Source organism: Sapajus apella, unplaced genomic scaffold (genome assembly GCF_009761245.1).
Source record: "Sapajus apella isolate SASKATOON/1434 unplaced genomic scaffold, GSC_monkey_1.0 scaffold23, whole genome shotgun sequence".
NCBI classification, from domain to species: Eukaryota; Metazoa; Chordata; class Mammalia; order Primates; family Cebidae; genus Sapajus; species Sapajus apella.
Genome location: NW_022436963.1, coordinates 2,689,906 through 2,717,816, shown reverse-complemented (window position 1 = coordinate 2,717,816; position 27,911 = coordinate 2,689,906). Strand labels below are relative to the sequence as shown.

The 27,911-nt window shown below is 38.2% G+C and overlaps 1 protein-coding gene across 2 annotated transcripts in view; it reads right to left on the bottom strand.

The window, feature by feature from the left end:
* The window catches only part of DOCK3 (dedicator of cytokinesis 3), a 664,292-nt gene that overhangs the window by 245,725 nt on the left and 390,656 nt on the right, over positions 1-27,911 (bottom strand). For both annotated transcript variants that reach the window (XM_032290004.1, XM_032290005.1), the window contains exons 8-9: positions 19,702-19,743; positions 18,615-18,769 (exon numbers count right to left, since the gene is read on the bottom strand). In XM_032290004.1, the coding sequence (XP_032145895.1) occupies positions 18,615-18,769; positions 19,702-19,743 (197 nt within the window). The remainder of the gene's footprint in view (positions 1-18,614; positions 18,770-19,701; positions 19,744-27,911) is intronic.

Sequence of the window (27,911 nt, the reverse complement as noted above, 5' to 3'; positions counted from 1 at the left end):
AAAACTTATTCACAATGGAGTATCATTCTACCACAAGTTACCTATTTTCCTTTTCAGCATCCTGATGATCTCTACTGCCTTGCAATTATCTAAAAAAGACTAAGCTGGGCATGGTAGCTCAAGCCTGTAATCCCAGCATTTTGGGAGGCAGAGGTGCGAGAATCACTTGAGGCCAAGGTTTTGAGACCAGCCTGGGCAACATAGAAAGACATCATCTCTATTAAAAAAAAAAAAAAATTAGCCAGGCATGGTGGCGTGCACCTGTAGTCCAAACAATTCAGCAGGCTGAAGTAGGAGAATCGCTGGAGCCCAGGAAATTGAGGCTGCAGTGAGCCATGATTGTGCCACTGCACTTCAACCAACCTGAGCAACAGAGCAAGATCCTGTGAAAAAAAGAGTAATTAAATGCAGCTATTGCTTTGTTGAAGTAACTAATTTTTCTGGTTATCCCATAACTTGTGGATTTTATCCTGGACCTTGTAAATGTTATGTTGTAAAGAATCTGAATTCTGTTATGTTCTGAAGAAGGTTAGTATTTTTGTTTTAATGGGGAAATAACTTGATTAGACTTAATCTATAATCTCCGTTTCTCCTGTGGTGGGTCAAATTACAGTTTTCTTTTAGACTTAGTTGCTAGCTGCTTTGAGTCCACCTTGGATATGCATGGTTCAGAGGTGAGCCAGTGACATGGGCAGAGTTCATACACAGAATTTGAGATTCTCATTTCCTGCTCTCTTCTCTCCAGAACTCCCTCTAGTGGCCAAACTTGCCCCAGGCTCCATCTCTTGGTTCCGCAGGCTAAAAATATGGCAGGTTTTCTAATAGAGTTTTAGACCCTCTACACTATGCTAGGACTACAGCTCACTTTCAAATCAAAACCACAAAAACGGAAAATTCACCCTATGTTGGTCCTTTTCTCCAACTTTTTACTGCCTTACAATATCTGCCTGGTTTATTCATTTGGCAGAACTGTCAGGTAGTTTTTGGATTTTGCCCAGTGTTAACTGAAGGAGGGCCAGACTGTCAGGGGTTTACTCCACCATACTAGAAATAAAATAAGCACAGTTCTACCTTTAAAAGATAGCCAGAATCCAAGCCACCATAGTCTATCATCTGGTCACTGCAAAGTCTTTCTATCTAGTTTCTTTATCCTTAAGTAACTAAGAGTGACATGGCTGCCTGTAATTTGATCCTTTGGTTCCACCTCATTAATTTGGAAATCATTTAGAGATCAAAGGATGAAAGGATGGGAGAAATGAGGTCTCTTTCCTGGAAAGTAGCCCCATTGTAGGTTTACCTTCTCTGTAAAGCCTACCCTGACAATCTTATTTAGCATAGCAAATCTCCCTTATACTTTACTTTTTCTATTCCTTAACAGTTATCCCTTCAAATATAATATAATTTCCTAATTTTTATGTACTGTCTCTCCCTATTACGTAAGCGTCGTGAGAACATGAATTTTTGTGTGTTTTATCACTGGAGCCTATAACAGCAAAAGTACATAGCAGGTATAAAAATAAACATTTGGTGCATAAATAAGTGACTTTACTAAACACTATAACTTCTACCTCTGATCTCACTTAACTCTCCACACCTGACAGAGGATTTTTTGATATATCAGAAGTTCAGTCATTCTGCTCTATTTTGTCCTACGTATTATGCTTTAGGCAGAGAGGAAGTCAAATTTCTTGTAAACAATGTGAAACTTTCTAAAGAACCTGATCATTTCTTTCATTGTTTTTATCCAGACTCTGTAGGATGATACATTAAAAATTTTCTACAGCCTAACAGCTAGACTCAGGACATAATGAGAGATGGCATGTACAGAACAGCAGTTTCTGATCTTATTCTCAGATGAAAAAGGCAGGTTTGATTACAGGTCAAAGTATATATCTAAAGTAAAAGTTTCACCTTGTCATCTCTCAAAAGACTTTTACTTTAATGCTTCCGAGTAAGAACTGATGTGTTGGGCATATATGTAGAAGCACGTCAAGATAGCTTGACCAATAGTATGAAATATTCATTCTGTCTATATTTTCAATTTTGAGTTATGTAAGAAAATATACTGATGAAAAACTTTTCAGGGCAACAGGATTATGAAGTTTCACTTAAGCATCCATTTGTTGGCCTCCTTATCCATAGGTCACAGAAATCATTAGCTTTCTTTGCGGATGTGTGAGAAACAGAAAAGAAGAAAGAACACTAATCTTTAATTTCTCTAGACCCTTGCAATTTTTAGGGAATGTATGTATACTGACAATGACAGACCAGAGAGCAGGGTAGAAAAAGAAAGACAGTGATGTTAACAGTCACCAGAGACAATGTACTAGCTCCTCTCTTATTTCTGCTGAGACTCACAGAAAATCCTTGTGAAAATGTTGGTTAATGAGCTGGAGTCTATATCCTGAACCAAGTTAAGACAGGCTAGACTATATCATGGGGTCTTGCGTCAAAGGACTATTAGTGGACTGCTTAAGCTCCTACAGTTAAGCTCCAGCTGCATTACATACATAACCTCTTTTGCAGAGGGAAACAAAACTCATTGCTCTCATAAAAAAGTGCTCACTCATCATTTTAAAATAAAATTTATCTCCAGGGCCCCCCTCACAGAGGCAGATTATCTCATTTGGGTAGAATGCTTAACTCTCAGGTAGAGCCCTCTATTTCAATTATAGAAGCAGCTGATTTTCAAGAAAAAGTTTATTTTAAACAAGGGTATCTTGAATTGCTGAATAAATTCCAAGAGAATAAGAATGGGACTTTTGGTCTGGCATGGTGGCTCATGCCTGTAATCCCAGCACTTTGGCCAAGGTGGGCAGATTATGAGGTCAGGAGTTTGAGAATAGCCTGGCCAACACGGTGAAACCCCATCTCTACTAAAAATACAAAAATTAGCTGGGTATGGTGGCGGGCACCTGTAACCCCAGCTACTTGGGAGGCTGAGGCAGGATAATCGCTTGAAACTGGAAGGCGGAGGTTGCAGTGAGCTGAGATCTCACCACTGCACACCAACCTGGGCAAAAGAGCGAAACTGTCTCAAAAAAAAAAAAAAAAAGAATGGGACTTTGTAAGCTTGCTCTGCACAACATCCATGCAAATAAAATTGTGTTGGCTAAATAGTGTTTTTATGTGATAATCAAGAAAAGTAAGTTTCTGAGGACAACTTTGTACCCTCAAGACATAGTAGAAAAAAGCGTGGCATAGAGGAGACTACTTGGGGAAAGTTAGCTGAATGCTGAAATCAATCATCAGAGCCCCGAGGCTTTAGAAGACTGCTAAACTTGTCGAGGTCCAGAGAGAAAGCCAAATACATTAGCAGGCACACCAGTGGTATAGAGAAAATAAGTTAGTTACACAATACTCCTCTTGTGAATAAGAAAATTCACATAATAGAACAGAGGTCCTGGAAGGCAGCACATGAAGCCAAAGAGGATTATTCTCAACTTTTAAAGATCTCATGGAGTTTGCCTTGCTAGGTTTTGGTCTTGCTTCAGAGACCTGCCACCCCTTCTTTCTTTTCTATTTCTCCCTTTTGGAATGAAAATGTCTATTCTATTGCCCGTCCCACCATTTTTGAAGCATATAACTTATTTAATTTCATGGGCTCACAGCTGGAGGAGAATTTTTGCCTGAGTAAGAACTGCACTTCAAATTTCACCTACAAGTACATTTAGATTATATTTAGATAAGACTTTGGACTTTAGACTACTGAGTTGACATTGGAACACATAAGACACTGGGGTTCTTGAGATACAATGAATGTATTTTTTATTGAGAAGGACATGAATTTTGGGAGGTCAGTGGGAGAATGATGAGGGACTGAATGTTTGTGTCCTTCCCACATGCTGAAATCCTAACCTCCAAAGTATTAGGAGGTAGGGTCTTTGGAAGGTAATAACGTCATGAGGGTGGAACCCTCATGAATGGGATCATAACTCTTATAAGAAGAAACATGAGAGAGATTATTTCTCTCTTAGCCATGTAAAAATACAATGAGAAGATGGTCATCCGAATACCAGGAAGAATGCCCTCACCAGACACCATTTCTGCCAGCACCTTAACCTTGAACTTCCCAGCCTCTCGAACTGTGAGAAATAAATGCTTGCTGTTATGCAGTCTATGATATTCTGTTCTAACAGCCTACGGCACTAATAAATGTCATTTTAAAAACTATTTGCCTAGAAAGGACTCCAATAATTAAACTCTACACATTCCTTTGGTCACGTAAATTTCCTCTCCTTTCAATACATCTGAACAAACCAGGTGTTCTACCAGTTTCATCTTCTCAAAGAAATCTTTTCCAGAGCATTTTAACCCTGTTCAAATATTGACCAGTCAATCCCAAGGTATGCTACTCAGCAGAAATATTGAGATTTCTTTTCACCATCATCCTGACATATCTATTTTCCTGGATCTCAAGTCTTTTCTGTTTCTTCATTTATTCCTTTACTTTTGGAATATCACATCCTCCAGCAACTCCCTGAGAAGGAATATTTGAGAAATAAACTTTTAAAAGCTTGGTATGTCTGAAAATGTCTTTATTGTACCTTTACACGGATATGATAGATAGTAAAGAATTCTAGGTTAGAAAAATCCTTCATCAGGATTTTAATTGAACTCTTATCATTTGCTATTGCTGTATAAAAGTTTGATAGTTTTGATTATTGATGCTTTGTATAAAACCTGGGTTTTCTTTTTTTCTCAGTTTTGAAGCGTATAGTATTTGTCATCAGTGATTTAAAATTTTATGCTACATGCCTTGATGTGGATGTATTTTTATCCAGTGTCTGCATACTTAATAAGTTTTTAGAACTGGAAATCTGCATCTTAAAAGTCTAGAAAAAACTTCTTTTTAAATTTTTATTTTTTATTATTTTATTTTTTTATTGTATTTTGGGCTCTGGTGTACATGTGCACATCCTGTATCCTGCAAGATTGTTGCAAATGTACATACATGCCATGGTGGTTTGCTGTCTCCATCCCCCCTGCCCACCCCCAACTCCGTTGTCTACATCAGGGATTTCTCCTGGTGTTATCCCTCCCCATCCTTTCAGCCCCCCTCCCTGCTATTCCTCCCCTCTCTTCCACACCCCCCGCACCTAGCCCAGTGAGTGTTGTTCTCTTCCCTGTTCCCAAGTGTTCTCATTGTTCATCATCTGCCTATGAGTGAAAACGTGGTGTTTAGTTTTCTGCTGTTGTGTCAGTTTGCTGAGAATGATGGTTTCTAGTTTCATCCATGTCTTTACAAAGGACACGAACTTGTCATTTTTTATGGCTGCCTAGTATTCCATGGTGTACATGTGCCACAGTTTCTTTGTCCAATCTATCAATAGGCATTTGGGTTGGTTCCAGATCTTTGCTATCCAGAACAGCGCTGCAACAAACATACGTGTGCATGTGTCTTTATAACAGAGCAATTTATAATCCTTTGGGTATATACCCAGTAACGGAATTGCTGGGTCAAATGGAATTTCTATTTCTAGATCCTTGAGGAATTGCCACACTGTTTTCCACAATGCTTGAACTAATTTACACTCCCACCAACAGTGTAAAAGTGTTCCTTTATCTCCACATCCTCTTTGGCATCTGTTGTCTCCAGATTTTTTAATGACCACCATTCTAACTGGTGTGAGATGGTATCTCAATGTGGTTTTGATTTGTATTTCTCTTATGACCAATGATGATGAGCATTTTTTCATATGTTTGTTGACTGCATATATATCTTCTTTTGAAAAGTGTCTGTTCATATATTTTACCCACTTTTGAATCGGTTTGTTTTTTCCTTGTAAATCTGCTTTAGTTCTTCGTAGATTCTGGATATTAGCCCTTTGTCAGACAGATAGACAGCAAAAAATTTTCCCATTCTGTTGGTTGTTTGTTCACTCTAATGATTGTTTCTTTTGCTGTGCAGAAGCTCTGGAGTTTAATTAGATCCCATTTGTCTATTTTGGCTCTTGTTGCCATTGCTTTTGGTGTTTTAGTCATAAAGTCCTTGCCTGTGCCTATGTCATGGATGGTGTTGCCTATGTTTTCTTCTATGGTTTTTATGGTGTTAGGTCTTATGTTTAAATCTTTAATCCATTTAGAGTTAATTTTTGTATAAGGTGTAAGGAAAGGGTCCAGTTTCAGCTTCCTGCAGATGGCTAGCTAGTTTTCCCAACATCATTTATTAAACAGGGAATCCTTTCCCCATTGCTTGTTTTGTCAGGTTTGTCAAAGGTCAGATAGTGTAGATGTGTGGCAATGCCTCCGAGGCCTCTGTTCTGTTCCATTGGTCTATACCTGTGTTTTCGCACCAGTACCATGCTGTTTTGATTACTGTAGCCTTGTAGTGTAGTTTCAAGTCAGGTAGCATGATGCCTCCAGCTTTGCTCTTTTTGCTTAGAATTGTCTTGGCTATGAGGGCTCTCTTTTGGTTCCATGTGAAGTTTAAGGTGGTTTTTTCCAGTTCTGTGAAGAAGGTCAATGGTAGCTTGATGGGGATAGCGTTGAATCTATACATTACTTTGGGCAGTATGGCCATTTTCATAATATTGATTCTTCCTAACCATCAGCATGGAATGTTTCTCCATCTGTTTGTGTCCTCTCTTATTTCCTTGAGCAGTGATTTGTAGTTCTCCTTGAAAAGGTCCTTCACATCCTTTGTTAGCTGTATTCCTAGGTATTTTATTCGCTTTGTAGCAATTGTAAATGGGAGTTTGCTCATGATTTGGCTCTCCGTTTGTTGGTGTATAGGAATCCTTGTGATTTCTGCACATTAATTTTGTATCCTGAGACTTTGCCAAAGTTGCTTATCAGCTAAGGAGATTCTGAGCTGAGATGATGGGGTCTTCTAAATATACAATCACGTCATCTGCAAATAAGAACAATTTGACTTCTTCCTTTCCTAATTGAATGCCCTTTATTTCTTTTTCTTGCCTAATTACTCTGGCTAGAACTTCCAATACTATATTGAATAGGAGGGTGAGAGAGGACATCCTTGCCTAGTGCCAGTTTTTAAAGGGAATGCTTCTAGTTTTTGTCCATTTAGTGTGATAATGGCTGTGGCTTTGTCATAAATAGCTTTTATTATTTTGAGATACATTCCGTCGATACCTAGTTTATTGAGTTTTTAGCATAAAGGGCTGTTGAATTTTGTCAAAGGCCTTCTCTGCATCTACTGAGATAATTGTGTGGTTTTTGTCTTTGGTTCTGTTTATGCTGTGGATTATGTTTATAGATTTGTGTACGCTGAACCAGGCTTGCATCCCCGGGATGAAGCCTACTTGCTTGTGGTGGATAAGCTTTTCGATGTGCTGTTGTTTCGGTTTGCCTGTATTATATTGAAGATTTTTGCATCAATGTTCATCATGAATATTGGCCTGTGGTTTTCTTTTTTAATTGTGTCTCTGCCAGGTTTTGGTATCAGGATGATATTGGTTTCACAGAAAGAGTTAGGGAGGATTCCCTCTTTTTTTTGTATTGTTTGGAATAGTTTCAACAGGAATGGTCCCAGTTCTTCTTTGTATGTATGGTAGAATTCAGCTGTGAACCCATCTGGACCTGGACTTTTTTTGGTTAGTAGGCTACTAACTGCTGCCTCAACTTCAGACCTTGTTATTGGTCCATTCAGGGTTTCAACTTCTTCCTGGCTTAGTCTTAGGAGTGTGCAAGTGTCCAGGAATTTATCCATTTCTTCAAGATTTACTGGTTTAGGTGTATGGAGCTGTTTGTAGTAATCTCTGATGGTAGTTTGTATTTCTGAGGAATTGGTGGTGATCTCCCCTTTATCGTTTTTTATTGCATCTATTTGATTCTTCTCTTTTCGTTTTTTATTAGTCTAGCTAGTGGTCTATTTTGTTGATCTTTTCAAAACACCAGCTCCTGTATTTATTTTTTGAAGGGTTTTTTGTGTGTCTGTCTCCTTCAGTTCTGCTCTGATCTTAGTTATTTCCTGTCTTCTGCTTGCTTTTGAGTTTTTAAAATCTTGCTCCTCTAGCTCTTTCAATTTTGATGATAAGGTGTTGATTTTAGATCTTTCCTTGTTTCTCATGTGGGCCTTTGTTGCTATAAATTTTCCTCTAGACACTGCTTTAAATGTGTCCCAGAGATTCTGGTACACTGTGTCTTCGTTCTCATTGGTTTCTAAGAACATCTTTATTTTTGCCTTCATTTCCCTGTTTATCCATTCGTCATTCAGGAGCAAGTTGTTCAGTTTCCATGTGATTATGCAGTTTTGAGTGCTTTTCTTAATCCTGAGTTCTAATTTGATTGCGCTATGGTCTGAGAGACTGTTTGTTATGATTTCTGTTTTTTTGCATTTGCAAGGAGTAATTTACTTCCAATTATGTGGTCAATTTTAGAATGAGTGTGATGTGGTGCTGAGAAGAATGTGTATTCTATGGATTTGGGGTGGAGTGTTCTGTAAATGTCTATTAGGTCTGCTTGGTCCAGATCTGTGTTCAAGTCCTGGATATCCTTGTTGACTTTCTGTCTTATTGATCTGTCTAATATTGACAGTGGAGTGTTAACAGTCTCCCACTATGATTGTGCGGGAGTCTAAGTCTCTTTGTAGTTGTTAAGAACTTGCCCTATGTATCTGGGTGCTCCTGCTTTGGGTGCATATATAGTTAAGATAGCTCTTCTTGTTGCATTGATCCTTTTACCATTATGTAATGCCATTCTTTGTCTCTTTTGATCTTTGTTGGTTTAATGTCCATTTTATCAGAGACTAGGATTGCTACACCTGCTTTTTTTTTTTTTTTGCTTTCCATTTGCTTCATAGATCTTCTTCCATCCCTTTGAGTCTATGTGAGTCTTTGCAGGTGAGATGGGTCTCCGGAATACAGCACACCATTGGGTCTTGACTGTTCATCCAGTTTGCCAGTCTGTGTCTTTTGATTGGGGAATTTAGGCCATTTAGGCCATTTACATTCAACGTTAATATTGTTATGTTTGAATTTGATCCTGCCATTTTGAGAAAAAACTTCTTAAATCATTTCATTGACAATATCCTTTATTTCCTTTGTTGTCAACCTCTAAACTATTATTCAAGGCTAGATCTCCTACACTGTTTCTCCAATTACCTAGTTTTTTGTATTGTTTTGTTCCATTTTCTGCTATATTTATTCAATTTACCTACTAACTCTTAAACTGAAATTTTCATTTCAACCAACACATGTATTCATATCGAAGAGCTCTTTTTTGTTGTTCTTCTCTGCATGGTCCATTGTATGTATGACAGACATCCTATTCTTTATTTGTGAATGTAGAATTGAGTTATCTGATGTCATTTCCTTTCAGGTTGAAGAGGCTTCCTTTAGTATTTCTTGTAAGAGAGGACTGCTAGAAATACAATCACTATACCATCCCTCTTTTTTAATTGTGATAAAATATACATAACATAAAATTCACCATCTAATCGTTTTTAAGTATGTGGGTCAGTAGTGTTAAACAAATTCACATTATTGTGCACTGAATCTCCAGAACTCTTTTCTAAGAGGAACTCTTTTCATCTTAGAAAAGTGAATATCCATACCCATTAAACAACAATTTTTCTTTCCCTTTCCCCTCCCTCAAACCCTGGCAACCATAGCAACCACCATTCTCCCTCCCTCAAACCGTGGCAACCATAGCAACCACCGTTTTTTTATTGAGGGGTGGGGTGGGGTGGGGACAGGGCCTTGCTCTGTCATCCAGGCTGGAGTGCAGTGGTGCAGTCTCAACTAATTGTAATCTCCAACTCCCAAGTACAAGCAATTTTCCTGTTTCAGCCTCCTGAGTGGCTGGGATTACAGGCACGTGCCACCACATCTGGCTATGTGTGTGTGTGTGTGTGTGTGTGTGTGTGTGTGTGTGTGTGTGTGTTATCAGTAGAGATGGGTTTTTGCCATGTTGGCCAGGCTGGTCTTGAACTCCTGACCTCAACCGATTACAGGGGTAAGCCACTGCACCTGGACTTTTTTTTTTTTAAAAAAAGATAATGAATTTTATTTTGTAAATGACCTTTTTATTTTGGAATAATTTTAGATTTATGGAACATTTGCAAAGACAGTACAGACAGTCCCCATATGATAATGAATTTTTTTTACACAGTCATTGCTTCAAGTCCCAGTTCTGCCATTTATCCACTTTGTGTCCTTGGACCAGTTATTTAAACATTCATATTCTTAGATGTGGCTTCCTTGATTGTAATATGGCACAATAACACTTGCTTTAGAGGATTGTAGGAAGGAAAAAAATGAGAGAATGTGTGTAGAGTGCTTGCATATGTTTAAGCTACCTAATAAACGTACATATTTATGTGATGTTTATTACATACCTAATAAACATTTTTATTTTTATCATATATATATTTTATGAAGATATTTTAAAATAAAAATATTTGTTTTATATCATATTTTTATAAAACATACTTTTAAAAAATAACAAAAATGTTACAATAACTTTAAATGGCCAATGTCTATTATTAATAACTACACACATGTACTCCTCTCTCCCTCTCTCTCTCTCACAGAGAGAAGTAATAGTAAGTCACAGACTTGTGACTCTAGGTCAAATGCAGTTGCTCTTTTTTTTTCATGTTTCTTCAACTTTCATTTTAAGTTTTGGGGTACATATGCAGGATGTGCAGGTCTGTTACATAGGTAAATGTGTGCTATAGTGATTTGGTGCACAGATCAGCCCATCACTTGGGTATTAAGCCCACCATTCATGAGCTATTATTCCTGATGCTCTCCCTACCCCAACCCTGACAAGTCCTAGTGTGTGTTGTTCTCCCCCATGTGTTCAAGGGTTCTTATCATTCAGCTCCCACTTATAAGTGAGAACATTTGATGTTTGGTTTTCTGTTCCTGCGTTAGTTTGCTGAGGATAACAGCTACCAGTTCCATCCATGTCCCTTCAAAGAACATGATTTCATTTCTTTTTATGGCTACATATATATCCCATGCTGCATATGTACCACACTTTCTTTATCCAGCTATCACTGATGGGCATTTGGGTTGATTCCATGTCTTTGCTATTGTGAATAGTGCTGCAGTGAACATACATGTGCATGTATCTTTACAATAGGATGATTTATATTCCTTTGGGTATGTACCCAGTAATGGGGTTGCTGGGTCAAATTGTATTTCTGCTTCTATATCTTCAAGGAATTGCCACACTGTCTTCCACAATGGTTGAACTAATTTGCTCCCACCAACAGTGTGAAGTGTTCCTTTTTCTCCAAAACCTTGCCAGCATCTACTGTTGACTCTTTAATGATCACCATTCTGAGTGGCATGAGACAGTATCTCCTTGCAGTTTTGATTTGGCATTTCTCTAATGATCAGAGATGATGACTTTTTTTTCATATGTTTGTAGGCTGCATGTATCTCTTCTTATGAAAAGTGTCAGTTTCTGTCTTTTGCCCACAATAGGGTTGCTTTTTTCTTGTAAGTTTAAGTTCTTTGTAGACTGAATATTAGATCTTTGTCAGATGGACAGATTGCAAAAACTTTCTCCAATTTTGTAGGCTGTTCATTCTGATGATAGTTTCTTTTGCTGTGTGGAAGCTCTTGGGTTTAATTAGATGACCTCTGTCAATTTTTGCTTTTGTTGCAAAGGCTTCTGGCGTTTTCATCATGAAATCTTTGCCCATGCCTATGTCCTGAATGGTATTGTCTAGATTTTCTTCTAGGGTTTTTATAGTGTTCGGTTTTGCATTTAAGTCTTTAAGCCATCTTGAGTTAATTTTTGTATATGGTATAAGGAAGGGGTCTAGTCTCAATTTTCTGCATATGGTTAGCCAGTTCTCCTAGTACCACTTGTTAAATAGGGAATCTTTCCCCCATTGCTTGTTTTTGTCAGATTTGTCAAAGATCAAACGATTATAGGTGTGTGGTCTTATTTCTGAGCTCTCTATTGTGTTCCATGGGTCTGTGCATCTGTTTCTATACTAATACTATGCTGTTTTGGCTTCTGTAGCCTTGTAGTATAGTTTGAAGTCTGGTAGCATGATGTCTCCAGCTTTGTTCTTTTGCTTAGGACTGTCTTCACTATTCGGGCTCTTCCTTGGTTCCATATGAATTTTAAAATAGTTTCTTCTGGCCAGGTGTGGTGGCTCACATCTGTAATTCCAGGACTTTGGGAGGCTGAGGTGGGCAGCTCACCTGAGCTCAGGAGTTCAAAACCATCCAGGCCAATGTGGTGAAATCTCATCTCTACTTAAAACACAAAAAGTTAGCTGGATGAGGTGGTGTGCGCATGTAGTCCCAGTTACTTGGTAGGCTGAGGCAGGAGAATTGCTTGAGCCTGGGAGGCAGAGGTTGCAGAGAGCCATGATTGTGCCATTGCACTCTAGCCTGGGTGTCACAGCAAGACCTTGTCTCAAAAAATATACAAAATAAAATAAAATAAAATAAAATAAAATAGTGTCTTCCAATTCTGTGAAGAAGGGCAATGACAGTTTAATGGGAGTAGCACTGAATCTATAAATTACTTTGGTCAGCATGGACATTTCATGATATTGATTCTTCCTATCCATGAGCATGGAATGTTTTCCATTTGTTTGTCCCCTGTCTGATTTTCTTGAGCAGTGGGGCAACCACCATTCTACTTTCTGGTTCTATGAATCAGATTACCCTAGTTACCTTATATAAGCAGAATCATATAGCATTTGTATTTTTGTAATTGGCTGCTTTCATTCAGCATAATGTCCTCAAGGTTCATCCATATTGTAGCATGTGTCAGAATTTCCCTCCTTTTTAACATTGAATAGATTTCATTGTATGTATGTATATACGTGTGTGCAGTATGTATATACTGTATATACGTTTTTTTTGAGATGGAGTTGCCAGGGCTGGAGTGCAATGGTGCAATCTTGGCTCACCGCAACTTTCACCTCCCAGGTTCCAGCAATTCTCTTACCTCAGCCTCCTGAGTAGATGAGATTACAGGTGCCCACTACCACACCTGGCTAATTTTTGTATTTTCAGTAGAGATGGGGTTTCACCATGTTGGCCAGGCTGTTCTTGAATTCCTGATTTCAGGTGATCCACCTGCCTCGGCCTCCCAAAGTGCTGGGATTACAGGCATGAGCCACTGTGCCTGGCCAATAATTCTTTATATATATTATGAATACTAGATTCTTATATATCAAATATGTTATTTACATATATTTTTTCCAATTTTGTGTTGTGTTTTATCATTTTCTTGATTGTTCAATAAAATTCAACTTTGATGAAATTCAACTTATCTTTTGTTGTTGTTGCTTATGTTTGATATCATATCTAAGACTCTTTCACCAGATCTATATGAGGAGGAGTCCATGAGGAGGATTCAAACAGAGGAGTAATGAAGAATTATTCCTTTGTTTATTTCTAAGCATTTTATAGCTTTCACTCCTTACATTCAGATATTTGATTCATTTTGAGTTAATTTTGTATTTGGTGTGAGGTAAGGGGTACCATAATTTTTTTAAAAAACTTTATTTGATGGGGTGTCATTATGTTGACCAGGCTGATCTCAAACTCCTGGCCTCAAACAATTCACGCACCTCTGCCTCCCAAAGTACTAGGATTACAGGTGAGTCACTATACCCAGTCCATCCATTTTTGTAGGCTGAAATGCAATGGTGTGATGTCAGCTCACTGCAACCTTCACTTTCTAGGCTCAAGTGGTTCTCCTGTGTCAACTTCATAAGTAGCTAGAACTATAGGTTCCACCACACCTGGCACCTTCATTTTTTAAAAAAACTTTCATTATTTTTTTATAGACATGGGGTTTTGCCATGTTGCCCAGGCTGGTCTCAAACTCCTTAGCTCAAGTGATCCACCTACCTCGGCCTCCCAAAGTGTGGGATTACAGGCGTGAGCCACCAAGCCTGGCCCACCTTCATTTTTGTACGTAACAGTTTTACTGACTATAGGATTCTTTGTTGACAGTTCTTTTCTTTCAGCCTGTGGTATATAATCATTATACTTCCTTATGTTTTCCATTGCTTCTCATAAGACATCAGGCATTAATTGTATTGTTCTCCTGCACATGATAAGTCATTTTTCTCTTGCTGTTTTGAAGAATTTCTGGTTTTGGCTTTTGAGAGTTTGACTATGATGTGTTTAGGTATTGATACTTTTGTATTTATCCTACTTGAGGATCACTGAATTTCTTGGATATATAATATTTTTCAACAAACTTGAGAAGTTTTCAGTTATTATTTCTGAAAATATTTGTTAAACCCCTTTGTCTCTCCTTTTTCTGGTCCTAGATTCCTACATTTGTCCTCCTAGGCCTATGAAGCCGTCTCTAGCTTTTGTTTTATGATCAAATATTTACTGAGCTCTTTGTGTATTCAAGGGACTGTGAGCAGTCAAACATGGATAAGAAACAGATTCAGGCCCTGAAGTCTATTGTTAACACATTTTCCTAGCTCTAATGGCCTCTCCTATTTTTCGATACACATATATTGCTGTCCTTACTGTTTATGACTCCTGCTTTGCTTTTGCTGCTTCTCATGTTTGAGTATCTTCTCTTCTTGAACTTACAATAAAATTCAAAATTCTTCAATGGCCATAGGGACTTACTTAATCTAGGTCCTGCATATCAAATTGCCTTTGGGACATCCTAGCCTTCTCTCATTTACAACATTCCAGCTACACTGACTTCCTCTATGTTCTCTGTATGTATCAAGTTTTTCCCTGCCTCTAGACCTTCTTCTGCCTAGTTTACATTATCCACTCTTTTTGCTTACTCATACTTTAGGGCTTAGCTTGAACACCAGAACGACATTCCCTCGCTCCAATCTACATGAGATCTTCACAGAACCCTTGAGAATTTTCCTTTATAGCACTTATCATAATTGGTAATCTACATACTTATTTATGTGATAAGGTATTTAATGTTGGTCTTTCTACTAGCCCATGAAACTCCAGGAAGATAAGAAAATATGTCTCTTTCTCACCTCATTATCCCTGGCATCTATCACAATACCTGGTAGATATTTAATAAATATTTGTTGAACAAGTGATTTAATACCCCATCTATCCTGGCCACTCATTAACTCAGCTTTTATTTTCCTCATAGGTCCTTTCTGGCTTTTTTGTCCCTTAATGAGTCTTTTTCTTCCCTGACTTCTCATTGTGCTTAAAGTCTGGCCACATGTCAACAAGGCATCTTCCTCTTTGACTTTTCAACTCAGCTTGTTTGATACTTAAATACAGGAATATGTTTCCCATCTTTTGGGACTTCCTGTTAGACCTCCTCAGGGACAGGGGTATTTATTTTTAATCTCTAGATTCCTAGCAGCTATTGAAGAGGCCCACAAAAGAGAATTTCAGTAAATACTTATTAAATTATTAAATTAAATGAAAATTTCTTCATTTACAGGTGATTGATTGGTACTTATTTGAGAGATGTACTTACTTAATGTTTCAATATCCCAGATTCTGTGCTTAGTACTGGGAAGAAAACAGTACAAACAACACACAAGGAAGTTCCCATTCTAGTAGGAGAAATCTTTATGCATATACACAATTATAATATGGTATCTAGTAATGGGATATAGTTAGGAATAGTGTGTCTTAATGGGCACAATGAAGTCCCAGGGCTTGATTCTACCCATGAATATCGAAGGAGGTTTTTCATAAAGTTGAATTTTAAAGAATAGACAGGAGTTTATCAAATCAAAAAGGGTAGGGAAGAATGAAAGAGCAAGGCATGTTTTGGGAAAGACAAATTAGTCACTGGGATAAAGTAAGATGCATAAAACAAGGTTGGAGAAATAGGCAGAATCACATGCCGGGTCAGGCCTTTTATGCCATGCTAAGTAGCAAGTGCTTTGGGATAAGTGGGAGCTGCCTCTAACAGTTTGCATTTTTTAAAAAAGTATGATGGTGGTATAGATAGTAACGTAGGGTGAGAAGACAGTAGATTCTGGAAGTCTGTGTTTGAGGAGAAAAGTGAAGGACCTGGAGGTACAGTGGAGATGGAGTGAGAGTGGTAATTGATAATTAGGAAGTAGAAGTTGTCAGGACACAGTGCTCAATGCAGAGGAGAAGGAGAAAGTATAAAAAAGGATGTGAAACCTGAAGCTCAGGGAAAAGGTCTTAGTTGCAGATATTTAGATTTCATGGCTAAATATTTATGATACTGTTCTGAATGATAAAATGTCAAAAAAGCTAGTCAGAGCTACAAAGACTCTGCCAGCTACTGCTTCCCTCCTTGTAGATCGTTTAATACTCACCAGTCAACATATATCAGGATGCACTATGTAGGTTTGCAATATATCATTCATTTTAGCCCCTCTAGGTATGCCTGTGGAATCAGCAAGGAGACTTTAAGTGGAGGAATATCTGCTCTTCCTTTTAATGTGCTCCCCCTGCTCACAAGCACTCCTTGGCATGAGATGAGAATGTCTTAGCAATACTGAATACTAGACTAGCACCATTTAATTTGGAGATTAGACCAGCAATGTTTGATTAGAAAGACAGTCACTCTAGGAGATGTTTTGATGAGAAAACACAGTGAAACCAATTGCTCTGTGTCAATACTCTGCACACATGATATAATACATCCCTAACCTTTAGTGATATCTGATAACTGCTTCGAGAAAGTAATATATATCCTGGTAGTATAGTGATTAGGGAAAAAAAGAAAAAGAAGAAAGTAATACATGACAATTTAATACCTAATCATAATAAAAGCAGAATTCTCTGGTGATTCAATGACCTAAAATTTTTGAGGGTTTATATAACTACATAAATCCTAATAGAAAGAAGAAAAAACATTTATCAATTGTAGATCTAGATTTAAAAAAGTACCAATTTTAGATCTAGATCTAAAATTCTTATTAGTTTACTCTTTAAAGAAAGTAGGCATTTTAAACTAAAAAACTTGTAGCTTTCTTGTTCTCTTTAATGTCTAGGAATTTTTTAATGTCCTAAGCATTTTCAGAAACTGTACAAACAAAATGTTTTTTACACTTCTTTTAAAATGCTTTATAGTTTTTTGAGGCTAAAGTGTAAAGACAAAATAGTTGGTGAACTGGTGATCTCCCGACAGATTACAAACCAGATCAGTGAGGTGGTTATGCTGGGGCTGGATCTTCTCTATTCAGCAAGCCTGATAAGTGTGTACTGGGCACCGGTACTGTGTTGGGTGCTGGGATTATGGAGGGAGAACACAGTCCCTGCACTCAAAGATGACAAAGCAGTATGCTCTGGTTTTCAAAGTACAACCCACAGACTTTCAGTGGTCCCACACACTGGGTGGGTGTAGGAAGACAGTGACATTCCTGTTATCTTTCCTCCCCCCTCAATAATGCAATAGTTTTATGTTTCATATATGTGACTTTCTCATAAAATTTAGCTTGAGGAAAGGATTTTTACACACACATACACACACACTTGTACACACACACACATACAAATAAAGTTTACAAACCACCTCTGGCAAGTAGGAAAGTAAGAGTAGCCAGAATCTATGTTCACACAGCCCTGGGCTGTAATCTTGTCGACGTGCAACAGTTTTAGCTGTCATCAATACCACTACTACCTTCTCTACAATAACTTTCCCAAAGGCACAAATTAGGAGCTATTGGTAATAAGAAAAATCCACATGTGCATCATTTTATTCCTATGCCAAAGTAAAGCATAGTGTATTAATATTTTTGTCAAGATCAGAGGCACTGTGGGGCATGCAAATTAACTGTTTTTCTTTTGCATTCTGTTGTAACTTCTATTTTTAATTTTCCCACATGGAATGTATAATCGAAAAGTGAAAAAGCTGCTTTCAAATTGTAAGTATTAAAATAAAGCAAGTAAAAGCCATAAAGCACTCCTAACACAACAAGTTCCCAAGCAATATAAAAGAAACCCAACATTTATTTTCTTTCTGCCCCAATTAGAAGATTACCACAGAAAAATATCTGGACTCTAAAATTCCATGTTGGCCGCAAAAATCATCCAGCATTATCAGAGCCTTGCTGACCTCTACAGGAAGGTAAGCCTAGAGTCTCCTTAATTCTTCCCCTCCTCTAGAAAGGAGAAAGCACTGCTGAAATTGCTTATGCTTAAGAGCTTCACTGTTCTGCCAAGATACATAGCCTACTCCATGTTAGCCCCTTCTGTTGTTGCCTCTCTTCCAATCCAAGGCAAAGAGACAAGACAAAGGCAGCCCAGCCTTCCCTTCTGCCTAGAAGATGCTCTCCTGTCATGGGCTGCCCAGACAACACACCATCAGCTCCTTTCTCTGCAAACCTTCTCTTCCACATGCAGCAAGTCAAGGCCCAGGACTTTCTGCACTCTGGAGCTGGGTGTCTCTGCTGCATTTGCTTGGGTCTATGTTTTTCCTATGCCTTTTCTGTGGCATTAAATAAATGTTTCCTTTTCTCTCTGTGAGGTGGTGATAACCAAGACTCGATTTTGAGCTTCTATGCGGAAAAAGGCATAAAAAAGGGGGCCACCCATTCATTGTATGGTTTAGATGATTTAAGGGCACACTGGGAAATGGGGCCAAACTCCTAGCTAATGAGATGAAGTTACTTTATCTTATTTTGCCTCCTCTGTGCATCTACCTTCTTTGACAGCCAGAGATGCCTATGATCCATATCATCCTAACATAGAATCACACTCACCAGAATTTCTAGTGACTCTCACCTGATCTGCTTGCCTTCCCTCATGTCATATAAGGAAAAGAAGACATCAGTATCTTCCCCAATAGTATTGTAAGTGAAACTCTTCAGGCTGAGGAAGAAGTGATGTGGCACTGGCATCCGACAGGTTTCCCCATGACGTGGGCGCATTGTATCTACCTAATGAGGAAGAAAAAAAACCCAGTGATTTCTATTTTAGTTATTTTCGATATTGATCATTAAAAGGTGGAAACTAAATTACAAACTCTTTTCACACTACTAAAGGAGACTTTGAGAAACTCAAGATGTTTTCTCTGCTTGTATGTGATGCTGCATCAGCAGACTTGGGTTGAGGGGGGCAAGCAAGGAGATGGGAGTAAACAGGGACAGTAATTCCAACTTAGAAGCGAACTAAAAATCTCCACCAGGTGAGACAAACATCTTAATTCTCCAAGAAACCAAGTTCTTTCTTTTTTTTTTTTTTTTTTTTTGAGACAGAGTCTCACTCTGCCACCTAGGCTGGAGTGCAGTGGCATGATCTCAGCTCACTGTAACCTCTGGCTCTGGGTTCAAGCAATTCTCCTCCCTCGGTCTCCCAAGTAGCTGGGATTACAGCACCTGTCACCATGCCCAGCTACGTTTTTGTATTTTTAGTAGAGACAGGGTTTTACCATGTTGGCCAGGCTGGTCTCATACTCCTGACCTCAGGTGATCTGCCCACCTTGGCCTCCCAAAGTGCTGGGATTACAGGCATTAGCCACCATGCCTGGCCCAGGAAACGACTGTCACTCATTTTTAAGAAATGCCATCATGACCCCAATGCACTTGGTTTACACTGTTACCGGGTAATAGTTACCATTCTAAATAACATTTTTATTTTCTTCCAGACTGACTCTTTTTAGTCTCAATCTGCTTTAACTGTTCTTATGCAAATTTGCATAGTAGAAGTACAGTCTGGCCAAATCTGTTTAGAGGTCAAGGCTCCTCAGATAAAGACACCACACAGTCAAGAAGTAAGTGGCGTCTGTCATTTCCTGGTGTATTCATATGTCATAATCTCTTAAAAGAAAAAGTTGAGAGGAAAGACTGGAAGACCCAGGAAAGCTGCTTACCTGGGATGTGCTTTGCTGTACACTCTGCCGGCTAGATAAATGCTATGGAAAGAAGGAAAGAAAAATAAACTCTACCGGGAAAGAAATTAAATTTTATTAAGAACTTTCTATATGCTGGGAAGTCTGCTATGCCTTTTATATTCATGATCTCATTTGATTCTAATAACTTTGTAAAATAAGTGTTATTCACATTTGGTGGAGACAATTAAGCCTTAGAGTAAGATAGTGATTTGCTGAAGGTCAGATAGCAAGAAAGTGGTAAAGTCCAGATTCAAACCTGAGCCCTTCCAGATCTGACTAACAGACAAGCCACAAATGGGTGCCTGCTACTAGATTTCTGCTTTGCCACTGTCCTTTCCACATACTATACCACTTTCTGAGCTGCCTGATCCAGCTTCTTCAGACTTTCCACACTGATGCCTTTTAACAATAAAGGGCTCCCTCCTAAACACCTCTCCATGCTGTTCCTTTGCTGCTGGCCGGCTGAAATTAGAAGAAGCAGGTTCTAATTCAAGCTATCCCACTCAAAGATTGTGAAATTTCAAATAAATTACTTAGTCTCTCTAAGAGATATTCTCCTGAATATAAAATTCAGATTAAGAGCCTGTATTATCTTTGTTACAAAGTTATTGTAAGGCTCAAATTACATAATGAGCATCAGTATGATACAGAAGTTAGGGACCTGAGTGCAGAAATGAGGATACCAGATTTTTGAATTTTTAAAAAATGTTTAAATTAATACATATTTTGAAATATTTATGAAGTATATGTGATATTTTGATACATACATACTATGTATAATTATCAAATCAGGATATGAAGTATAGTAATTGCCTCAAACATTTATCATTTCTTTCTGTTGGGATCATTTCAAATCTTCTCTTCTAGCTACTCTGAAATGTACAATAAATTACTGTTAACTACACTCACCCTACTGTGCTATCAAACATTAGAACTTATTCCTTCTAGCTATATGTTGTACTCACTGACCAACCTCTCTTCAACCCCATCATTCTCAACCTTTGGTAACCATTATTCTATTCTCTATCTCCAAGATATCCACGGTTTTTTTCTTGTATTCTGTTTTTGTTTTTACTTCATATATATGAGAACATGAGATATTTGTCTGTGACTGGCTTATTTCACTTAACATATTGACCTCTAGTTCATTCTTTTTAAGGCAGAATAGTATTCCATCGGCATATATGCCACATTTTGTTCATCCCTTCATCTATGAATGAACAGTTAGATTAATTCTATGGTTTCGCTACTGTGAACAGTGCTGCAATAAACACAAGGGTGCTGGTGTCTCACTGATTCACTGATTTTTCTTTCTTTTTTGTAAATATCCATTGGTAGGATTGCTGGATTGAATGGTGGTTCTTTTTTGTTTTTTGGGAAGTCTCATACTGTCTTCCATAATGGCTGTACTAATTTACATTCCCACCAACAAAGTATAAGGGTTGCCTTTTCTCCACATCTTTGTCAGCATTTCTTATTTTTTGTCTCTTTGATAATAGCCATTCTAACTGCAGTTTTGACTTGCATTTCCTTGATGATCAGTGATATTGAGCATTTTTGCATTTTTTCATATAGCTGTTGGCCATTTGTATGTCTTCTTTGGAGAAATGTCTATTCAGGGCCTTGGCCCACTTTTTTATTTTTTTTGAGACAGAGTCTTGCTCTATCTCCAGGCTGGAGTGCAGTGGTGTGGTCTCAGCTCACTGCACCCTCTGCCTCCTGGGTTCAAGCATTTCCTCTGCCTTCCAAGTAGCTGAGACTATAGGCACACACCACCACACCTGGCTTTCTTTTTTTTTTTTTTTTTGGTATTTTAGTAGAGACCAGGATTCACCATGTTAGCCAGGATGGTCTCAATCTCCTGACATCATGAATCGCCCACCTTGGCCTCCAAAAGTGTCAGGGTTAAGGCGTGAGCCACCACGCCTGGCCCCTTTGCCCACTTTTTAATGGAATAATTTGGTGTTCTGCTGTTGAGTAGTGTGAGTTCCTTATATACACTGGATATCAGTCCCATGTTAAATGAATAGTTTGCAAATGTTTGCTCCCATGCTACAGATTATCTCTTCATTCTGTTATTTCCTTTGCTGTGCAGAAGCTTTTAATTTATATGGTCCTCTTTGTCTATTTTTTTGTTGCCTGTGCATTTGACGTTTTAGCCATAAAATCTTTGCTTTGACCAATGTCTTGAAGCTTTTCTCCTATGTTTTCTTCTAGTACTTTAATAGTTTTGTTTCTTATGTTTAAGTCTTTAATCCATTTTGAGTTGACTTTGGTACATAGTGAGAGACAGGGGTCTAGTTTCATTCTTCTGGATATGGGTATCCGATTTTCTCAGCATCACTTATTGAAGAGGATGTCCGCATGTTCTTGGCACATTTGTCAAAAATCAGTTGGCTGTAAACAGTTGGACATATTTTTCATTATTCTGTTCCATTGGTCTATGTGTCTTTTTACACCAATACCATGCTGTTTTCATTAATCTGAATTTGTGGTATGTTTTGAAGTCAGGTAGTACAATGCTTCCAGCTTTGTTGATTTTGCTCAGTATTGCTGTGGCTAGTTAGGGTCTTTTGTGGCTCCATACAAATTTTAGGGCTTTTTTCGATTTTTGTGAAGATTGTCATTGGTATTTGGATAGGAGTTGAACTGAATCTGTCGATTTCTTTCTGTAGTATGGTCATTTTAACAGTATTAATTATTCCAATCCATGAGCATCAAATGTCTTTATGTTTGTGTCCTCTAATTTCTTTCAATAATGTTTTATAACTTTTGTTGTAGGGGTCTTTTATCTCCTTGGTTAAGTTTGTTCTGAAGTATTTTATTTTTCTGTAGCTACTGCAAATGGGATTGCTCTCTTGATTTCTTTTTCTGCTACTTCATTATTGCTGTATAGAGACACTACTGATTTTTGTATGTTGACTTTGTGTCCTACAGCTTTCCTCAATGCATGTATCAGTTCTATGAGTTTTTTAGTAGAATCTTTAGGTTTTTCTATATATAATATTATGTCATTTACAAAGATGAACAATTTGACTTCCTCCTTTCCAATTTAGATGCCTTTTATTTCTTTCTTCTGCTTGCTTGTTCTGGCTGGGACTTCAAGTACTATGTTGAATAGGAGAATTAAAAGTGGCCATCTTTTTCTTGTTCCAGTCTTAGAGGAAAGTATTTCAGCTTTTCCCCATTCAGTGTGATGTCAGCTCTGGGTGTGTCATGCATAGCATTTATGTTAAGGTATTGTCCCTTTATGCCTAACTTGTTTAGAGTTTTTTAACAAGAAAAGATGTTAAATTTTATCAAATGTTTTTCCTGTGCCTATTAAAATGATGATATGGTTTTTGTCTTTAATTCTGTCAATGTAATGTATCACGCTGATTGATTTGCACATGTTGAACCATGCTTGCATCACTGGGATAAATCCCCTTGATTATGGTTTATAATCTTTTTGACATGTGGCTGAGGATTTTTGTGTCTGTGTTGTATTTATCAAGGATACTGGCCCATAGTTTTTTTTTTTTTTTTTTTCCTGTGCCCATGTCTGACTTAGTATCAGTGTAATGTGTAATGCTGGTCTTGGAGAATGAGTTAGGATGAATTCTCTCTGCCTCAATTTTTTGGAATAGTTTGAGAAGAACTTGTGTTAGTTCTTCCTTATAAGTTTGGCAGAATTCAGCAGTAGAGACATATAGTTCTGGATTTCTCTTTGCTGAAAGACTTTTTATTACTGACTTGATCTCTTTGCTTGTTATTGGTCTATTCAAGCATTTCTTCCTGGTTCAATCTTGGTAGACTGTGTATGTCTAGCAATTAATCCATTTACTCTAGGTTCTCCAATATGTTTGCATATAATTGCTCATAGTAGTCTCTAATGAACCTTTGTATATTACTATCATTATTATTATACGAGACAGGGTCTCACTCTCTTGCTCAGGGTAGAGAACAGTGGCAGAATCTTGGCTCACTGCAACCTCCACCTACTGGGTTCAAGTGATTCTCCTGCCTCAGCCTCCTGAGTAGCTGGGATTACAGGTGTGTGCCACCATGCCCAGCTAATTTTTGTAGTTTTAGTAGAGATGGGGTTTCCCCATATTGGCCAGGCTGGTCTTGAACTCCTGACCTCAGGTGATCCACCTGTGTTGGCCTCCTAAAGTGCTGGGACTACAGGTGTGAGCCAGAGTACCAGGCTGATCCTGTGTGTTTCTGTGGCATCAGCCATAATGTATCCTTTTTTGTTCCTGACTTTATTTGGATCTTCCCTCTTTTTTCTTGATTACTCTAGTGGTTTATCAATTTTATCTTTTCAGAAAACCAACTTTTTGTTTTGCTCATCCTTTGTATTGTTTTTTCAGCTCTATTTTGTTTAGTTCTGCTCTGATCTTTATTATTTATTTCTACTAACTTTAGGTTTAGTTTGTTTTTCATTTTTTGGCTCCTTAAGGCACACAATTAGGTCATTTATTTGAAATCTTTCCAATTTTTATGTAGGCATTTATTGCTGTAAACTTCCCTCTTAGTACTGCTTTTTCCATATCCCATAGGATTTGGATATGTTGTGTTTCCATTTTCATTTGTTTCACGCATGTTTTTATTTCCTTTTTAATTTGTTCATTGACTCATTGCTCATTCAGGCGCATGCTGTTTAATTTCCATTTATTTGTATGGTTTCCGAAGTTCCTCTTTTTATTGATTTCTAGTTTTATTTCCCTGTGGTCCAAGAAGATACCTGACATGATTTTGATTTTTCAAAATGTGTTGAGACTTGTTTGTGGCCTAATATGTGCTGTATCCTGGAGTATGTTCCATGTGCTGATGAGAAAAATATGTACTCTGCAACTGTTGAATAAAATGTTTTGTAATGTCTGTTAAGTGCATTTGTTCTATAGCGCAAAGTCTAATGTTTGTTGATTTTCTGTCTGGATAATCTCTCCAGTGCTGAAAGTGTGATACTGAAGTCCCCAACTATTAATGTATTGGGGCCTATTAAACTCTTTTGCTCTAATAATATTTGCTTATATGTCTGGGTGTTTCAGTATTGGATGCATATATATTTGCAATGTTATATACTCTTGTTGAATTGATCCCTTTATCATTACAAATGACGTTCTTTATCTATTTTTATGTTTTTTGATATAAAGTCTATTTTATCTAAGTATAGCTATTCTTGTATGCTTTAGGTTTCTATTTGCATGGAATATTTTTTCTAATCCTTCATTTTCAGTCTGTGTGTGTCTTTAGAGGTAAACTGAGTTTCTCGCAGAGAACACATAGTTGGGTCTTGATTTTTAAAATCAATTCAGCCAGTCTGTATTTTTTAATTGGAGAATTTAAACAGTTCACATTCAAGGTTGTTACTGTTAGGTAAGGACTTATTCCTGTCATTTTGTTAATTATTTTGTGATTGTTTAATACATTTTTCATTTCTTCTTTCCTCATTTGTTGTTTACCTTTAGGATTTGGTGGGTTTTTTGTGGTGGTAATGTTTAACTCCTTTCTCATTTGTGTATGTACGCTTACCAGTAAGCTTTATACTTTTGTGTTTTCATGATGGTAGACACTGTCTTTCCATTTCTAGATGTAGAAATCCCTTAGACATTTCTTGTAGGACTGGTGTAGTGATGAATTCCCTCAGTTTTTGCTTGTCTAAGAAAGATTTTATGTCACTTCCATTTAAGAAGGATAGCTTTGTTGGTTATAGTATTCTTGGCCCCCAACTAACCCCTCACTCCAGAACTATGAATATGTCATGCCATTCTCTCCTGGTCTAGAAGCTTTCTGCTGAGAAATGTGTTGTTAGTCTGGTGTAGATTCCCTTATATGTGATATGATGCTTATAAACTGTTTTTTAGAATTCTTTGTCTTTGACTTTAATAGTTTGACTATAATGTGCCTTTAAAATCTTGTTAGATTAAATCTATTTGGGGATATTTGAGCTTTTTGTACTTGGATGTTTTTATCTCTTGCAAGACTTGTGAAATTTTCAGCTATTATCTCATTAACCAGGTTTTCTATATCTTTGCCCATCCCTTCTCCTTGTGAAACTCTCAAAATTTGAATATTTACTTGCTTCTGGTATCCTGTACATCACATAAGCTTTCTTTACTTTTTTTCTTTTCATCTGATTGATATCAAAAAACCTGTCTTCAGATTCGGAAAGTCTTTTATTTTTTTTTTCGAGATGGAGTCTCACTCTGTTGCCCAGCCTGGAATGCAGTGGCATGATCTCAGCTCACTGCAACCTTCATCTCTCAGGTTCAAGTGATTCTCCTGCTTCAGTCTCCCAGGTAGCTGAGACTATAGGCACACATCACCATGCCTGGTTAATTTTTTTTAATTTTTTATTTTAGTAGAGACAAAGTTTAACCATGTTGGTCAGGCTGGTCTTGAACTCCTGGCCTCAGGTGATCCACCTGCCTTGGCCTCCTAAAGTGCTGGCATTACAGTCATGAGCCACTGCAGTTGGCCAGAAAGTCTTTCTTTTGCTTTGATTTAGTCTACTGTTGAAGCTCTTGATCATATTTTTAATTTAATTCATTAAATCTTTGGTTCCAGGATTTCTGTTTGGTTCTTTTCTATGATGCATATCTCTTTGTTAAACTTCAGCTCATGAATTGCTTTTCTGATTTTTAATTGTTTATCTGTGTTCTCTTGTATCTCACTGAGATTCTTTAATATTATTATTTTGAACTATTTTTCAGAAATTTCATACATTTTCTTATCTCTGGTATCTGTTACTGGAGAATTATTATCTTCCTTTGGAAGTGTCATATAGCCTTGCTTTTTAATGTTTCTTGTGTCCTTACACTGATATCTGGACATCCAGTGTAATAGTTGCTTGTTCTAATTTTATAGACTGGTTTACATAGGGAAAGACTTTTTCCTATAGACATATATTTAGTGTTAGGTAGGATGCTTTGGGTTTGATTCTAGGTGAGTGCAGTGGTGGACTCTCCATATGATTTCTTCAGCTATAATCAGTGTCAGTGGTGTTTGTGAGTTTTCTAGTGACTTAGACTGTGGTTGTTATTGGAGGCTGTGGTGAGGCTAAGCTAGGAACAAGAATGCCAGGTGGATTGGTCCTCAGGTCCCCAGGTGGTATATGTGGACCCCCACGGTGGGAGGTCAGTCCTTGGGCCTCCAGGCAGCATGCTTGGGTGCTAGTGATAATAAGCAAGTAGGTACTCAGGCCCCCAGGTGGTACATGTGGCACTGGTAATGGCAGTAGCAGTGGTGTGCCAACTCTCAGTGCATAGGCAACAAACAGCTATGGCAGTTTCACCAGGCTGATCACCAGGCCCCTGGATGGCACATGTGGACAACAGCTGTAGGTAGGATAGTTTTGTCCTCTGGCCCCCAGGTGGTAAACACAGGTGTGATGGCAGGGGAAATGCTAGTCAATACCCAGGTCCTGAAAGGCATGTGTGGGTACTGGTAGTGATAGGTGAGGTGAGTCAATCTTCAGTTCCTTGGATTACGCACTTATGTGCCTGTGGCAGTGTATGAGGCAGACTTGTCCCCAGGCCCCAGGACAATGCACACAGGTGAACCAGTCCCAGGACCCTTGAATGTGTTGAATGTGTGTGCAGGTATGCAGTGGCTCTGCCACTGGAGGGGGCAGGGTTGCTATCAGTGGCATTGGCCCCAGACATACAGCTCTCAGGCTCTGGGGAGCACAAGCTTTAGCTTTCTTTGTCACAGGGGCAGTCTCCTAGGTGTGCTGTACCACCCATTCCTCAGGGTGTAAGTCACTGTGTGGGCTAAAGTACTGGAAACCCAGGCACAATGCTGAGTCCAGTATGTATTGTGATGCTTCAGCCCTCTGAATGGACCTAAGGGGATGTCAGCAGGGCTCCAGGGATGTGGAAATTTGTGTGTGTTGGACCCAAGGGCAGAAGAATGCAGTCTGGTGGGAGCTAGGCTCTCAAAATGACACTGTGCTGTAGCTGCTTCAATGTCAGAGGTGGTGTGAGGACCAGCACAAACTCTCTCTCTGGAACAATGCCTTTTCCCCACAATGGGGAGTTCCTTCTGGCTCCAAGCTTATCCTGGTTGGGCTGGCTGGTTTGCTTCCCTCTCCTTCCATGACTCTGAAGTTTCTGGTCACTTTCCTGATGAATTCCAGTATTCTCTCTTAGATGCTCTATTCAATATGTATCTACTCACTGTTTTGGTCCTTCTTTGTGTAGAAG